Below are 17,191 nucleotides of genomic sequence, written 5' to 3' on the forward strand. Positions count from 1 at the left end.
TAGTTCTAAGATGTGACTGGCCTACTTGCAAGGTTGTTGTGGAAGGAAGGGCATAAGCAGGCTCTCCTAGCCTCCTGCTTCCATTACAGTCGACACTCCACAAAAGCTTATGCTATAACACATTTGTTAGCAAGATCAGCCCTTCATTAACCTACCAGAGACCTTTGCCTCAAGATCTAATTTTTTAAAATCACAGGACAAGTTGCAAAATATCTAAATATAGAAATTTCACATAGACAATCTATAACTGCTTTTTTTTTAAAAAAAACTCCATTCTAAGTGACATATATTTTATATTATGCAACTTTAATTTTATTTGGGGCTGATGAACCATATATATGTGTGTGTGTGTGTGTGTGTGTGTGTGTGTGTGTGTGTGTATATATGTATGTGTGTATATATATATATATATATATATATATATATATGTGTGTGTGTGTGTGTGTGTATATATATATATGGGTGGTTTCATGAACCAGCGATCCATTGGTTTATAAAATAAACTGAACCAAGTCAGAGGCTCTGAGTTACATCCCCCTTGATAGGAGCCTATTGTCATGGCCATTTCAATGGGGAAGGACACCCTAATTGAGACCTGCTGCTTTCTCAGCTGCAGAAAAAATAACCAAATGGTCTGGCTCTTCCTTAGTCTGTGGAGTAGAGTCAATGTCCTCAAGATGAACGTAAGAAAATAAGAGCATAAGAGCAGCCTGCTGGTCCAGACTAATGCTCCATCTAGTCCAGCCTAGATGCCTGTGGAAAGCCTGCAAGCAGGAACTGCACACAAGAGCCCTCTCCCCTCCTGATGTTTCCAGCAACTGGGATTCAGAAGCATCATGAAGTTTATCCACAGCAGACCCTTGATGATCAAGAGATGTCCATACCATCAGCCATGGGTGCTGAGCGCCTCCTGCTTTCTCAGTCAAGATTTCAATCAGTTGCTGGGCCTCGCCTTCCCCAAAAACCATGCTGCAAATTATTGAACATAAGGTCTTATAGGGAACGTAAAGCATATTTTCAACATCTGTGGTACCTAAAAACAGAAGTGTGAGGAGAGAAGTAAGCTGGGAATTTAAAAGAAAATAATATCAACAACAGCAACAACAAAAATGACAGTCTACCCAAAAAATTAGGTGGCACTGTGGGTTAAACCACAGAGCCTAGGGCTTGCTGATCAGAAGGTCAATGGTTCAAATCCCTGTGACAGGGTGAGCTCCCATTGCTCGGTCCCTGCTCCTGCCAACCTAGCAGTTCAAAAGCAAGAAGTGCAAGTAGATAAATAGATACTGCTCCGGCGGGAAGGTAAACAGCGTTTCTGTGCACTGCTCTGGTTTGCCAGAAGCGGCCTAGTCATACTGGCCACATGACCAGGGAGCTGTACACCGGCTCCCTCGGCCAATAAAGCGAGATGAGCGCCACAACCCCAGAGTCATCCACGACTGGACCTAATGGTCAGGGGTCCCTTTACCTTTACCCCAAAAATGTGAGAAATTTACCACTACTTTTTTCTGCTTACAGTTTCATTTCCCCAGCCTTGCAACAAGTCCACTCGCTGAAGTCACAAACCCAGTAAAAATGTAATAGGCTGCCTATCGCACAGGCATCGTGTGGTTTGGAAGAAAATGAAAAACCTTTTGTAACTGCTGGTTTCCTGCCAAAAGTAACCAGGGGAGAGTAACCTGTACTTAGAGATGGAGGCGCAACCCATGCCTTTCAAGGGATCAACACAGAAATGAGACAACCCATTTCCTAAGGGGGGGCGGGAGGAAATGTCTTGGCCAAACATATAAAGTCTATGAAGGAGTGGACAGAAAAATCCATAAAAAATACCACCACCACCACCCCATTTTTCAATTTTTCCAATATAAGTTGGGGGGTATTAAAGGCGAAGTCGTATGAAATATTTTCTTTCCTTGAGTAAGTGAAAAGCTTTTCAAAGCAACTTTTACTCACTCAAAGTGTGTAGTACCAATATTTTTGCGTAAGATAAACTAGCACATTACAGGATGATTTCTGGGTATGCAACACTCAAAGCTCAGATACATTTTTCTACCTTAAGTCTTCTTCACGAGAAAAGTATACAGAGCCTTCACCTTTCTTGCGAATTTTGTTCTGCTGCAATAATTAAAGGTAAAGGTAAAGGTACCCCTGCCCGTACGGGCCAGTCGTGTCCGACTCTGAGGTTGCGCGCCCATCTCGCTTAAGAGGCCGGGGGCCAGCGCTGTCCGAAGACACTTCCGGGTCACGTGGCCAGCGTGACAAGCTGCATCTGGCAAGCCAGCGCAGCACACGGAAACGCCGTTTACCTTCCCGCCAGTAAGCGGTCCCTATTTATCTACTTGCACCCGGGGGTGCTTTCGAACTGCTAGGTTGGCAGGCACTGGGACCGAGCAGCGGGAGCGCACCCCGCCGCAGGGATTCGAACCGCCGACCTGACGATCAGCAAGTCCTAGGCGCTGAGGTTTTACCCACAGCGCCACCCGTGTCCCTGCTGCAATAATTAGCTGCCTTCAATTATGGAAGTTATTTTCCTTGGAGATAATCACCATCTATTATTTTATACGTAGCACTATTCTGGCCATCAAAATACTTAACAAAGATAAAGTGTGAGCATCTGGAAACTATGAAAAGTGGCTTTGGGTGGCCAGGAAAAATAGGGAGAAGGAAAGATAAGGGCTTAATTGCCTCGGATTTTGTGAGTAGCTTACCCACCTTAAACCTTTGGGAATGGGTGAGATATTAATTAATTTAATATACATATGCACTGTAAGTACACATGTGTGATTTACAGCAATTGACTTACTTGATTCCTTTTTCTTTGGGGCAGTGGATTTCTTGTTGGAAGAGCTGTCGTGCCTTTGTTCCTCTTTGTTTCCAAGAGCTTGGGTTTTTTTGACACTCACGGAATTAGTTAAGGGAGCATTCTGTTGAGCCGCAGCTAGTGGAGCAGCTGCTACTGACACTTCCTTGGAAACCACATCAGAAACCAGATCTTTTGGAGCAGTTATTGGTGGAGAAGACGCTGCCAGGCTGGGAACCGACTCTACCTTCCCCGCTTTCTTCTCCTTCTTCTTCTTGTCTTTAGGAGACAGGGTTGGCTTTTCCTCAGGAGCCGGAAGAGACACAATGGGTGCCTCAAAGACTGGTTCAGGGCTTCCTTCAGAAGCGTCCAGACCTGCGTCTGGCTCCAGCACTCCATTGGGCTTATCCTCCTTTTTCTTCGCCCTCCCCTTCTTCTCAGCAGGCTTTTCTTTCTTCTTCTTCTCCACTTTGTGGTGGCTGGCTTTCTCTAGCTCCTTGCGCTGCTTTGCCAAAGCTTCTTCGAAAGACGTCTCCTTCATGGAAAAGGTGGACACCAGGAATATCCCAACTGCTGAGACCAGCATGAAGCCTCCAAAGACCATGACGCCCAGGGTCTGAGGGTCATAAAAATCCATTCTTGCTCTGTAGTCTTAACCTGCAAAACAAAGTCAGAAAGTTAATGCTGAGCTAGAAGGATGTTTGCAGATGCATGTTTACATAGCAGAATGGCCAGCTTGCACAGCTGACCTAGAGGCATTCTCGGAAGTGACCTAGGCAGAGTGTACTCAGAGTAGAATTCTACTCAAGACTAGCTTGTGGCGTTCCACACTATACAGCTCCTGCAGCCAATCGGAAGCCGTGGAAGCCCCATCAGACATCTGGCTTCCAAAGATAGTTTGCAAACTGGAACTATTCAGGAGCCAAATGTTTGAGAACTAAGCTGTTCGAAAACCAAGGTACAACTGTATAACTAGAAGTTTTGAACAACAGCAACAAGGAGCTCCTACTAAAAGAATAATTAGAATTAAAGCAACAATCACATTCGAGAAATTGCCGAATTGCATGATCTGGACAGGATTGCGCTCCCTCTGAAGGAGGAGGTACAAAGTATAGGACTGCTTATAGATTCAGTTTTGTTACTGGAGACCCAGGTGGCTTTGGTCGTTAGGAGCATTTTAAAATCAGTTTCAGCTGATAAAACAGCGCTGGCCATTACTGGACCAGGATAGCTTGGCCACAATAGTTCAGGCATGGCTGAAATGCTTTCAATGTGGGAGCTTCCCCTGAGCTTTGTCTGGAAAACAGTTAGTGCAGAGCAACTGGTGGAAGGAGTGAGACATATATTGGGCAACAGTTATAGCATGGATCAAATTTTGCAGCAGCACAGGGAAGATAAATAGCTTCTCCAGCAGGGGTTAAAGGAACGCTCTCTTTCTCTGGAATTTAAATAAACATTCAGCAAGAGTCATTTCATTAACAACACAATATGGAAGTTAGTTTGTCCATGAATTAGCCAGCAAAGCATTTAACAGCTTTAACAGAAGTATAGTAGAATCTGAAAGTTAGGAGGGACCCCTGCGGTCATCTAGTCCAACCCCCTGCAATGCAGGAATCCCAGCTAAAGCATCCCTGACAGATGGTCACCCAACTTCTGCTTAGAAACCTCCAAGGAAGGAGAGTTCACCAGCTCCGAAGGGAGTCTGTTCCACAAATGGGATGCTGCGCAACCCCGCGAGGGTAGCAGCCCGGTTGCCCTGCTGCCGCTGCCACACTGAAACAGCCACTGCCCTGCAAAAGTGGGGAGGGCGGGGAGCCAGTTCGTTTCAGCCAAAGGCTCGCAACAGTGCAAGCAAGCAGAGAGTCCAGGCCAGTCGGTGGAGAGGTGACAGCGAGGAGCAGGAGGGGAGCGGCTAAAGGGAAATCTGCAGCCGTGGCGTCGAGGCCGCTGCCCTCTGACCCAGGGACACGAGCCAGCATGGCGTGCGCAAAAACCAGTAACCAGTGGGTCACAAGAGCAGCTTTGGTTTAGTAGAGGAGCCTGTTGCAGGACTGCAAAGGAGCCGCAGCGTGGGGTCTCCTTCCCCACAGACGGTTATCCCAGACGACCAAGCAGGCGGCGATCTCCCTCCTGCGCTGCGGAGGAGAAGCGCCAGATCCCTCGAAGCTGGGGCTGAAGGGGCGATCACCGGGCCGGGACACTCCGGCCAGCGGGAAAGCGGCCGGCTGCGGCAGCTCGGGCGGTGGAAGGCCCGGCTGGGAGCCCCCCGACGGCTGCGGAGAGGGCAGCAGCGGGAGGAGCCCGCAGGACTCGGCGCCAGGCTCCTCCTCCACGCCGGAGAGCGAGACACGTCGCCACTCGGGCCCGTCGGGGGGCGGCCCGGGGTCCAGGGTCCGGCCGCCGGGCCGAGGGCGAAAGAGAGCCCCGCGCCTGTCGGGGCGGCCCTCGCAGCCGAGTCCGGAGGGACTCGGTTGCAGCGAGGGCGCCGCTTCGCCCGCTCCTTCCTTCCAGCTGACCACGCTCTTCCACGTCCGCGCCCAGCCTCCTGCTCGACGCCCCGCTCGGGCGCTCCAGCCGCCTTTCCCCTCTCGCGCTCTGCTCTTGGTGCCGTCGGGGGACGCATCCCCGCGGAGCCACCCGCCCCGCGCTCGGCGCCCCGCGAGGTCTCCGGTTCTGGCGCTGCATCCCTGGAGGGGCCGAGCGGGGCTCCGCGCAGGCGGCGACCGTGAGGAGGGGCCCCTTCCTCAGCCACAGCTCGGATCGCCAGCCGTCCGACGGGCGCCCAAAGCGGGAGTCCAGGCGCCGCTGCCCGCTGCCTTCTGCAGCCGGGCTGCCCGACCCGGCGCTCCGCCCGCGGAGACGGCTGCTGTCTCTCCGCGCCGCCCGCGGAGGGAGCGCGCTCCCCGCTCCCCGCGCTCACCTCGCTCCGCTGGCTCTCCCGCGCTCCCTTCGCGTGGCCCTCCTGCCGCGGGCGCGCTGAAGTCGTGGCACTTTCCTCGGAGAACCTCCCCAGCGCGGCCGCCGCGAGGATCCCCGCCCCGTCGCCGGCGCCGAAGGAGGTTCCCGGGCTGCGGTTGGTGTCCGGCCCGCCAGTCAAAGGCGCTCCGGCCCAGTGGGGAGACCCGCGGCTCGGAAGTCCGCCCGAGGGGAGGGCAGCCGCTGCCAGGGCAGCCCAGCCGCCAGGCGGACGAGGCCCAGCGCGAAGGAGGCGGCTGCCCGGGACCGAGAAGGAAAGGGGCGGGACGGACCCGGGCCCTTCTTCGCCTCCGCCGACCTCCGAAGGGGCCTGGGCCAGGCAGGCAGCCGAGGGAGCCGGCGGCCCCGACGCTGTCGTCTCCCGGTCCCGAGAAGCCGGCTCCCACGGTGGTCTTCACAGACCCCTTGGTCCCAGCACGCGTGTTGCTCTTGCGCGTTCACACAGCGAGGCACGTTTCTCCAGTTGCACGTGGGGATTGAAAACAGACTTGCGGGGGAGGAACAGGCTTTCGATTGTTCTCAGGATTCTTTAGTGCGCGGTGGGGGGGAAACGCCCAGGGCCCCCAACATTTGTTGTTCTTGTTGTTGTTTAGTCGTGTCCGACTCTTCCTGACCCCATGCACCAGAGCACGCCAGGCACTCCTGTCATAGCTGTCAACGTGTCCCCTTTTTTAAGGGAAATTCCCTTATTCCGAATAGGATTCCTCGCAAAAAAAGGGAAAAGTTGACAGCTATGACAGTCTTCCACTACCTCCCGCAGTTTGGTCAAACTCATGCTGGTAGCTTCAAGAACACTATCCAACCATCTCGTCCTCTGTCGTCCCCTTCTCCTTGTGCCCTCCATCTTTCCCAACATCAGGGTATTTTCCAGGGAGTCTTCTCTTCTCATGAGGTGGCCAAAGTATTGGAGCCTCAGCTTCAGGATCTGTCCTTCCAGTGAGCACTCAGGGCTGATTTCCTTCAGAATGGAGAGGTTTGATCTTCTTGCAGTCCATGGGACTCTCAAGAGTCTCCTCCAGCACCATAATTCAAAAGCATCCATTCTTCAGCGATCAGCCTTCTTTATGGTCCAGCTCTCACTTCTATACATCACTACTGGGAAAACCATAATTTAAACTATATGGACCTTTGTCGGCAAAGGGCCCCCAACATATTGGTACCTAATGCCTAAGTTGAGTAGGCCAGCAAACCCTCCCATCCCCAGCACCTTATTAGATTGATAAACCTGCCCTGAGGCTGGAAAAAGCTTCCCAGGAGGTGGAAGCCTTTCAGGTCTACTTGTGGCGCAGTGACAGGAAGCTAACAGGTAGCCAGTGCAGTCAGGCCAAGGTTGGCATGATAGACTCAAACTGTCTTACCCAGCCAGAACCTGGCTGCTACAGTCTACACCTGGGTTTCCCAAACTTGGGTCTCCAGCAGTTTTCGGACTTAAGCTCCCATCATCCCTAGGTAGCAGGACCAGTGGTCGGGGATGATTGGAATTGTAGTCCCCCAACAGCTGGAGTCCCAAGTTTGGGAAACCCAGGCACCTCCGCAGTTTCCAAACCATCTTCAAAGGCAGCAGTCTCACCAAGAGGCTACCAGAGCGTAGTCAACAGAAGTTAGGCTGTCCCTGATCAGATGGGGCACAGTTGGGCAACCAGCTGGAGAGGATGGAAGGCAATCCCCCGCTACTGAGGCTACCTGAGCCTCAAGCAACACCAGTGGATCCAGAAGGATCCTCAAGCTACGTACCTGCTCTTTCGGAGGGAGTGCAGCCTTGACAATTGTTGTGTGGATTGAGTTTCAGTTCATTGGCTCTCATCCAGTCCATTACCCAGGCAAGAATTTCTGAATCAATGCATGGGGCCATTCCTCTTGCAGAAGCAAAGGAGGAAGGAACTTTTCAGTGTTTTGTGGTTTAATGTAAGTTTAATGTTCATGCTTTGTTAAACTTTTAAATATATCAACATAAAAGTTCATTTGTAAACGAATTCTCTTAAAAGGGAGAATTCCCAACTTCTCCCTGCTAACTTTACACAGAAAGGTGAAACCTATTTATACCAGTTTGTGCTGAGTAGGGAGGTCCCGGGAGAAAGTCAATTCGATTCACATTTAAAGGTGAACTTAACAAATTTGCATTTTCTGAAACAACAGCTAAACCAAAACATAGCCATCCTTCAAATTTTGCACTTCTCCAAATTATGTGATGCATTTCTCCAGTCAAGTAATGTGTATAAAAATACGTATGTTAGAATAAAGTGAGCTTTTATTTGTGAAAACATACCAAAATGCATAGTATTAGGGAAACTGCCTGAAAAAAATGTGTATGTTAGCCAAAACTGCAAGCAGGACTCCTTTTTAAAGTCTCCAAAATGCTGCATAAGTGTGGAATACTGAATTGCAGGTTGAAAACTGAGAAACTGGAGGACTGAAATGGGCAGATTTTTCCCTTCCTACACTTGAGAAACTGAAACTGACTACTGTGCTCCATGTTTGTGGCTCCTTTGCTGTGTTCTTGCATCTCTTGGGGGGAATGTCCCATTTTAAAGCATTTTTATTGAGTTTTAGATTTGTTAACCATTGTAATATTTTTAAAAAAATAAAAAGTTGTATATAAGTGATTTAAAATAAAGTCCCAGCTGGATAGATAAATGCTTCATTGGTTTAATAACATCATGACTGCAAGAAATCATTGGTTTCAGGTCTGTGAGGGGGAAGAGGTTGTTGTTTTGAAGTGTGTGTGTTTGGGGCATGGAGGATCCCTGGGATCCTACAGGAATGTGAGGCACCACTCCAAGAGACAGAGGGCACAGCGCTCAGCCTGGTAGCTGCTGGCTCCATAGGACAACTTCAGCCACTTTTGAAATGTAGCACATTCCTTCTTCAAGAGGAGGAACTGGCCCAGGAGGATGTACGCCTGGAAGGAAAATCAGGAAGCAGAATTAGTATTTTCCCCCAGTAGCAAGAAAAGCAGGCCTGAAATGAATGCTGAAATAAACAGAGGGGAAATGTGGCAAATCTGTGAATTTTGTCATTTGGAATTTGAGATTGAAATTTGAGCCCAAAACATTCAATTTTCAACACTTGATTTTTTTGTTGAACCCACCCCCCTTCTGATGGGGGTGCGTGGGGTCATTTTATTACCCATTCAGCTTTTCGGAATGGTTAGCTGAATAATGAAATCATTGCAAAGTTTAACTATGGGCTTCCTAGTATGTTCAGTTCAGCCAAATGTGGATGAAACATTTGTCAGATATTCAGTATCAGCACCCACAGTGGATAATTTTGAGGGAAATGTAAGGGCCAAACTAGTTTTAGCCTGAAAGCTAGACTGGGTTCACAGAGGAGGCAGTGCATGATTGCAGTTTAAACACTGTCATCAAACACAGAGCCAAGTCCAATTCAGATGTTCTGAACGGGGCTTAAGTAAACACACAAGGAAGAGAGACAGAGGAACTAGCACTGTCCTCGATCCTCATCGTCCTCCATGGGTTCAAAGGTGGCGGTGTGTAGCGGGAAAGCTCCTGTACTCACAGAGGCCCCTGGGCATTTTGAAATCCTGGAAAACCAGGGCTTCAAAACATGGAAACCTCTACAAGCTCTGGAGTCCTTTCCCTTGGAGACAACCACGCTGGAGCATGCAGAAAGTGACTGGGATGAGAGACAGGGCTAGCACACTTGTGCATACTCTGTCTGCCGGTGTGCTTCCCTAAGCCCCGTTTGGAACGCCTGGACTCCAGCTGTTTTTGGCATCTGGCAACTGGGGAGATCAACGCCGCCATGCTCCATGGATGCAGAAAACGTGGGATCTCTTAACTGCTTGGCCAGAGGTTACAAATATAAAGTTTTCCATCTGGCAAGGAAGTCAAGTTGCCAATGTATGGAAAGTGGCCCTGCAGTTCCATCTCCCATCTTGTGTGACCACTGGCAAGAATAAGACACAAGACTCCCTGCCTTCTAGACTCTATCTGTCATAATGTCCGCTTTGAAACTGGTCAGGAATGATCTAGCACTGGGGGCAGGGCAGGGCTTTAACAGAGGTCTTTTGGGGCAGCATTTCACTGGACTGAGGTTGATGTGTTTGCACAACAGAAGTCCTTAACAAAAGTCCTAATAGTTCCAAGACAACAATGCCCATTTACACCACAAAGAACTCATAACCCACCTACTTTCAGCAGCCAGAAACACCATAGCCAGACACTGGAGAGACCTGTCAGGAGTAAGCATGGACCAATGGTACCAAATAGTATGGGAAACAGCCCTACTAGAAAAATTAACTAATAAACTGAAACTGACACGGGGACAAACAGAAGAAGACACCTTCACCCCGGTATGGCTCCCCTTTATCACATACACAGCCCAACAGGACAATGACAATAATCCACCAACAGCATACAAATCAATATGGCTAACCTGATCCAAAACACCCACCCAACCCACTCACACACGAAAACAAAGATCACCACAGCCAATCACAAGCAAACAATCACACCCTAGGCCAACCCCAACCTCTCTCACCACCAAAGGAACACAAGTGAACAACACAAGCACGCTGACACCAAACTCTACATACATTAAGCATAATAGAAACACCGCTACCCGACCCCACCCCCATCCATCTCCCCTCCCTCCACCCCCCTTTCTTTTTTTTCTTTTTTTTCCTTTCTTCTCCCCCTAATGCCTCAACAAATGAAACGGATTTGTAAAAATGTTACATGGGAAAAAAAATACGAGGCATTACACTTACACTGTAAAACAAGAAAACCCTTAATAAAATATTTTAAAAAACAAAAAAAAACCAAAAGTCCTAATAGTCACAGCCAGAGTGGAACCGGCTAGAAGATGGAAATACACCACCTCGTTATGTTCCATCTGTGAAGGATTTGTTTTTGAAGTGTGTTGAATTAGCAAAAATGGACACATTGACAGACCTGGTCTATAAAAGCAATGGTATCTTGTATAATACAAAAGTTGCCCAATGGTGGTCAGGCTTTGCGAACTATTGCAACACAAATGTCAGAAATACCAGGTGTCAAAGACATTTCTTTATGTGAATGTGATTTAGGTAAATCATGAATTACGTGGGTTAATAAATAAAAAGTGCTGTGGGGCATAAAGCATTAAAAACAATTACCTTGTCAAAGCCCTTTGCTGCTAGTTTGGCTCCAAGCTCCTCACTTATGCCATCAACTACTATAATAGGTTTGTCACCCATAGGCTCAGATACAAAGTCCTGGAATTTCCTGCTTCTGATAGCCATTATCTAGAACAGTAGTACAAGAGGAGGAGGCAAGACAGAGGAGTTATAATAGAATATAAATACAAAGAATAAGGAGCCCCAGAAGTATTGAGTATACTTGCCCAGGGGTGGATATCTGCTGGGGAGACCTTCTTAGACTTCCACCACCAGATGATAGACATGGCCTTGTCCATAGCAGTGTCTCAGCACTGGAATTCCTTCTCCCTTGAGAAGGATGCAATTCCTCTGCATTGATGGTATTCCAATGTCTTTTTAAACCATGGCTACTGACAAAGGTATTGTTTTTGTGGAGGGACACCCCACAAATAGATTCCATCAAGCATCACCCCAAGTGTGGGTGGGAAATAGATTTAAACTGAAAGTGCTCATATGTGAATAAAAGTGCACATGGAAAAATCGAATCTGTGCAACACACATGTGCCTTAATAAGCTTGGTGCCTACCAGGGTTGATAAAAAAAAATATTTCTTTTAGAAAAAAAAAATTTAAAATTGTTTTTTTAAAAAATTTAAATTGGAATTTTTTTATTTAAAAGTTTTTTATTTAAATCAGATTTTTAAAAAATAAAATGCTTTTGGAAGAAAAATCTTTCTAAATATAGTTTTCTATTTAAGTTACATTATAGTCCAAAGGCAATTCATCAGGAAATAAGGATTTGTTTTTAATTATGTAGCATGAGGCTTTAAAGGCAACGTTTAAATTTTTTGGTAAATGAATTCCATTAATCCGTTCACAATGTCATGCGCTTCCAGAGGTTTCTGTAAGATGATTTGGGGCAGTTCTTCTAACGAGAAGATATTATCACAGATGCTTTTTTTTGCAGTTCTCAAAAGTGTGAGTTTGTGTCTGCAGAGATAAATGCCTTTTCTTCACAGGAAAAATGTTATAAAATACACATACAGAGTTGAGGGAAAAACCTTAATTCCATTGTTCCTTTGCAAATTTATATACATAGAATCAACCCCTTACCTCGTAAATGCTAAGTTCCAAGAGGTTCAGTGAATAGATTGTTTGGAGTGGAATAGATCTGCACAAGTAAAAGGTAAAGGGACCCCTGACCATTAGGTCCAGTTGTGACCGACTCTGGGGTTGTGGCGCTCATCTCACTTTATTGGCCAAGGAAGCTTCCAGGTCATGTGTCCAGCGTGACTAAGCCACTTCTGGCGAACCAGAGCAGTGCACGGAAACGGCATTTACCTTCCCACCGGAGTGGTACCTATTTATCTACTTGCACTTTGATGTGCTTTTGAACTGCTAGGTTGGCAGGAGCAGGGACCGAGCAACGGGAGCTCACCCTGTCACAGGGATTTGAACCGTTGACCTTCTGATCAGCAAGCCCTAGGCTCTGTAGTTTAACCCACAGCACCACCTGCGTCCCTATCTGCACAAGTAGCTAAGTGTAAAGCAGTAAAAATGAAGGTGCAACCTTGTGAGCAGAATACTCCATGAGTCTTGGGATCTTTGTGTAATAATTGTGCAAGTCAGTTGCATGTCTGTGCAACTCAAGACTTGAGGCAAGTCCTGAAGGCACTTCAGGGCTGGCAACCTTATCCCAATTCCACTGGGTTCCAATAACTGCATTAACACTTAACTGTACAGAATAGGCACCTTGAATGTATAAGCAAATCCAAAAGGGGTGGAAATAGTAACTGGGATCTATAAGTCCTTGGCGAGACTTTGAAGAGCTTGCCAGTCAACTAATAACAGTTCACTGGTTCCAGGCCATCTCCCCAGGGCTCGCCTGACATTGTCCAAACAATAAAGTCTCTACCTCGAACTTCAGTCCTGCAGCAGGAATCCCTGAAGTTCTTTGCTCTAGTCCTTGGTTCCCCTTTTCCAGCTTTCTACCAGCCTGTTTCTACTCGGCCTGCTCTTTCTGCAAACCTGTTCCAGCCTAGGCCTACCAAGTCCTCCCCCCTCCCCTCTAGAAAAAGTACTGCAGAAAAGTTGTCCAAATATAAACAGTTAATTTATTAAACCTCGCAATAATTTCATAATTATCTCTTGATGTATTTCTAACAGCATAACCAAATCAGTAATTTTTGATATAACTGTAAAAACTACTCTGAAATTTTTTTATTCCAAATATGAAACCTTATACCAGCAAAAATGAGTCTTTCTGTAAAATAATCAAGCCTTACTGACTAGTGATTTAAATCGCTTTGATTTAAATCAAATCCACCCAGGCTTAGTGTAGCTGTGGCTGGGGAGTAACATGTCAACTCAAACACAAAAAGATAGCAGCAATAGTGAGAGTTCAGTACTGTATCTTTGGAACTTGGATCTTATTGCATACCAAAAAAAAATTGTGGTTTATTGTCCTGAGGGGACAGGGTGAGACTGAGAAATAATGCAGGATTTCAGCATGTGGGTGCCAGGTGTATGCTACCTTACTGTATTCTTGTGAAACATGGACCACTTATAAACGCCATCTCCAACTCCTCAATAGATTCCATCAACGGTGTCTCCGAAAAATTTAACACATCACTTGGGAAAACAGGTGAATTGATGCCAGTGTACTGGAAGACGCAAAGATCACCAGTGTCGAAGCAATGATTACATCAACTTTGTTGGACTGGTCATGTTTGGATGCCGGATTATCATCTTCCAAAGCTGCTACTCTATTCCCAACTTTAGAATGGAAAGCGAAATACCGGTGGTCAACAAAAGAGGTTTAAAGACTATCTGAAGGCAAATCTTAAAAAATGTAGTATAAACACTGACAATTGGGAAACACTGGCCTGTGAGCGCTCCAACTGGAGAACAGCCAATTCAGAATGATATTCAGGATGAAAGGGAGAAACGTGCTAAGAGGGAGACACGCTTGGCAAACCCACACTGTAATCAACTCCCGCCCGGAAACCAATGTCCCCACTGTGGAAGGACGTGTGGATCTAGAACTGGCCTCCACAGTCACTTACAAACTCACTGTTGAAATTGTGTTCGTGGAAGACAATCTTACTTGGCTACGAGTGATCACCAAAGAAGAAGTATCCCTACATGGACAGCCAGGATGTCCATTAAGAAAGAGAAGAGTAGACCCGAGGGATGGGATGCAAGTTTCTCAGAGGCCATGCCTTTCCAGGCTTCACCACCATTCAGGCACCAGCTCAGCCAGAAATAGTATGCCTGATCTGATTCATCATAAATTTTTCTAGATGCAGTATTTACTTGTGTGCACATGCATATTCCCACGCCCCTCATGATGCTTGCCAAATTCCTGCCTGTGTGAGCACTGGACTGTATTTGTATTTATGGAGACAGAGTGTTTATTCCCCTGCAGCCGGCTGCCCATTTCCCAACAACCAGAGTTGTTATGGAGGAGATTTAAAGGTGTCTGCTAAAGTGGACCATAGAGCCCTATGCACAATACCAATTTTTGTACCAGCTAACCCTAATTCAGGAATATTTTTTCTCTGCCATTTCCCCCTTCGCAGCCTCCCAACTCCCTTTTTTAGGTTTTGTGTTTCCATACAAAGGCTACAACTTCTGGCGCACTTGACAGCAAGCATATTGCACTTGGTAAGGCTTACATGTGAGTAGACATACATATAATCAGGAGGCATGCTCATTATGTCACCCATGAGGTGTGTTTGTATATTTGTGTAAGTGGGTGTCTTATATATTTTACACTGCATCCCCAACAGTCACTTGAGGCTATTATCTATAATGTACTATTATATTTGTGCTAAATTCTGCACCTGGTGTGTGTATATAAAGATCTCATTTTCATGCTCACAACAGACCCTTCATTGTAGCTAAAGGAGGGGAGGGGAAGAGAGAGACTGCCTCACAATGGCATATGACTTCTTGTAAAATGTGTAAGATTTTACATTTATGTTATGATTTGTAGTCTTTTGTCCTAATCTTTTTAGATCTTTCACTGACAATTGACAAAAGGGTTCCTTGTGTTGTGCAGTTGTGCTGTCACCACTACTGGTAGTCTGGATTGCAATGTCACAAGCAAGTACATGTTGCAAACAATAGTTCCTTGCATTCCTGGGGGGAAAAGGGACAAATGGGATGCACCCAGTGTTGTCCAACATCTTTAATAAACATCTTGCACGAAGGACTAGATGGGATGCTCATCAAATTTGAAGGTGGCACCAAACTGGGAGGGGTACCCAATATCTCAGAAGATAGAATGGAGATTTGAGATGACCTTAACAGATTGGAAAACTGGGCCAAAAGTAAGAAAATGAATTTCAATAGGGGCAGATGTAGGCAGGAATAACTAGCAGAACAAATCTAAGATAGGGGACACCTAGCTTGACAGCAGTATATATGAAAAGGATCTAGGGGTCTTAGTGGACCACAAGCATAACATGAGACAACAGTGTAATGCAGAAGCAAAAAAAAGGTATTGCAATTCTAGGCTGCATTAATAGAAGTCTAGTATCCAGATTGCTGGTGGCAAGAAAAAATAGGTGTGAAAGGACAATTCCTGAATGCAAAGATCCAAGTTCCCTTTGGAGCAAGTTCTCTTTGGTGAGAGAACCCCAGGAGAGACTTAAAATAAGCAGCAAAGCATGGAAATGTAAGCAGTTTGACCTCTTAACATATGCCCTTGTAAGTTCCTTCCCTTAGCATAGAAAAATACCACAGAAGTTAAAAATGGTTTACTTACAAACTCACCAAAGGTCAGGTTCATGTGAGAGCCAGCAGCTCTCGGGATTCCAGTCTATCCCAGCTGTACCCGGAGATTCCAAGGACTGAATCTGGGGTGTTTGTTCTACACTGAGCCACAGTCCTTTCTCTGATTTGAAAACAAGTGTCATACTCTACCTGCTATGTTCTAGAGACAGTCAAGACACTCCACAGTAAGTTTTTGCTCACCTGCTGCTTTGGGTTATGTTAACTTGGGAGGCGCTGAAGTTGACCATCTCTGTAGTTCATGCAGCCCTGTTCACAAATGGATGGAAATGTGTGATTAGGTATGCAGCAGTAGCCATGGTGCTTGTATCTAGGTGCTGATGAACAGACAATGGTTTCTGGCCAGGAGATAGGATGCCTCAGATCTTAACTTCCCCATCTTTCAGGGGAGGGCATTACATTACATTTTATTTACATTACAGAAAAATACAAAAACACACCCATTAGGTTATCATATATAGAGAGACATGAGTTATCATAGAGAAATGATGAAAATTATTAAGTTTATTGTTCCAAAATAATACAAACAGCAACCATTTACAGGGAAAACAAATTCTGCTTCAATGGAGTTTGATTAAATATCAGACATTGGCCCCAGAAACAGACTTTCATTTAGTGCAGATGACAGGTAACTGGTATAATATCACCAGGAGGGTAGACTCAACGTAATGGCTTCAATTTACATGAGATTTCCAACTAAACATCAGGAAAAACTTTCTGACATTAAGAGCTGTTCAACATTAGAACAGCCTTCCTTGGGAAGTTCCTTGGGAAGTCCTCTGGTGACATACCAATGTAGTTTCCAAGCCATCAATTAATTCATTTTGCTGCTGTTGTGGAGTAAGGCTTCTTGTGATTAGGAAGTATCCTGGCAAAACTATGAATTACTATGACTTTATTGAACAGTTATCATTCGGGTGGCGCTGTGGGTTAAACCACAGAACCTAGGACTTGCCGATCAGAAGGTCAGCGGTTTGAATCACCGTGATGGGGTGAGCTCCCGTTGCTCAGTCCCTGCTCCTGCCAACCTAGCAGTTCGAAAGCACGTCAAAGTGCAAGTAGATAAATAGGTACCGCTCTGGCGGGAAGGTAAACGGCGTTTCTGTGTGCTGCTCTGGTTCACCAGAAGCAGTTTAGTCATGCTGGCCACATGACCCAGAAGCTGTACGCTGGTTCCCTCAGCCAATAAAGCGAGATGAGCGCCGCAACCCCAGAGTCGGCCATGACTGGACCTAATGGTCAGGGGTCCCCTTTACCTAATCATTGTTTCAATTTATTATTGTGATTTCAATGTTTGTTTGTTTGTTTTTATTGTGGTTATTGTGAGCCACCTTTGTTGTTGGAAAAGTGGAATACAATTATTAAATCAAATCAAATAAACTCATCTTTTTCTGTTGCAATACTAAGTCGCTTCAGCCAGTGGAATGAGAGTTACACTGCACATTTCAATATGTAAAATAGCCGTGGAACATAGATGCCTATTACTGTTGCAAGAGCAAAGAAGACTCCACATCAATTAAA

The 17,191-nt window shown here is 46.3% G+C and overlaps 3 protein-coding genes across 3 annotated transcripts in view; 1 reads left to right on the forward strand and 2 right to left on the reverse strand.

The window, feature by feature from the left end:
• RRBP1 (ribosome binding protein 1) overlaps window positions 1-5,966 on the reverse strand; it is a 37,455-nt gene extending 31,489 nt beyond the window's left edge. Inside the window, exons 1-3 of the mRNA XM_053397300.1 lie at window positions 5,721-5,966; window positions 2,804-3,457; window positions 885-1,033 (exon numbers count right to left, since the gene is read on the reverse strand). Coding sequence (XP_053253275.1) covers window positions 885-1,033; window positions 2,804-3,437 — 783 coding nt within the window. The 5' untranslated portion in view covers window positions 3,438-3,457; window positions 5,721-5,966. The remainder of the gene's footprint in view (window positions 1-884; window positions 1,034-2,803; window positions 3,458-5,720) is intronic.
• Window positions 4,778-6,256, forward strand: LOC128418113 (basic salivary proline-rich protein 1-like). Its single transcript, XM_053397577.1, has 2 exons — window positions 4,778-4,803; window positions 4,891-6,256. Exons 1-2 carry the CDS (start codon window positions 4,778-4,780, stop codon window positions 6,254-6,256), a joined length of 1,392 nt encoding a protein of 463 aa, XP_053253552.1.
• Window positions 6,257-8,406: 2,150 nt separating this feature from the next.
• Window positions 8,407-16,075, reverse strand: BANF2 (BANF family member 2). Its single transcript, XM_053397307.1, has 3 exons — window positions 15,854-16,075; window positions 10,893-11,021; window positions 8,407-8,675 (listed from the first exon to the last, which is right to left on the reverse strand). The coding sequence occupies exons 2-3, from the start codon at window positions 11,016-11,018 to the stop codon at window positions 8,529-8,531; spliced, it is 273 nt and encodes a 90-aa protein (XP_053253282.1). The 5' UTR covers window positions 11,019-11,021; window positions 15,854-16,075; the 3' UTR covers window positions 8,407-8,528.
• Window positions 16,076-17,191: the final 1,116 nt, after the last annotated feature.

This window comes from Podarcis raffonei, chromosome 7 (assembly GCF_027172205.1).
Source record: "Podarcis raffonei isolate rPodRaf1 chromosome 7, rPodRaf1.pri, whole genome shotgun sequence".
Lineage (NCBI taxonomy): Eukaryota > Metazoa > Chordata > Lepidosauria > Squamata > Lacertidae > Podarcis > Podarcis raffonei.

Excerpts from the sequence above, each read along its gene's own strand:
- LOC128418113 (XM_053397577.1), top strand. The coding sequence starts at position 4,778 with ATGGCGTGCGCAAAAACCAGTAACCA. Across the intron at positions 4,804-4,890 it reads TGCGCAAAAACCAGTAACCA|ACGGTTATCCCAGACGACCA; the intron begins GTGGGTCACAAG and ends CCTTCCCCACAG.
- BANF2 (XM_053397307.1), bottom strand. The coding sequence starts at position 11,018 with ATGGCTATCAGAAGCAGGAAATTCCAGGACTTTGTATCTGAGCCTATG. Across the intron at positions 8,676-10,892 it reads CAGCAAAGGGCTTTGACAAG|GCGTACATCCTCCTGGGCCA; the intron begins GTAATTGTTTTT and ends TTTTCCTTCCAG.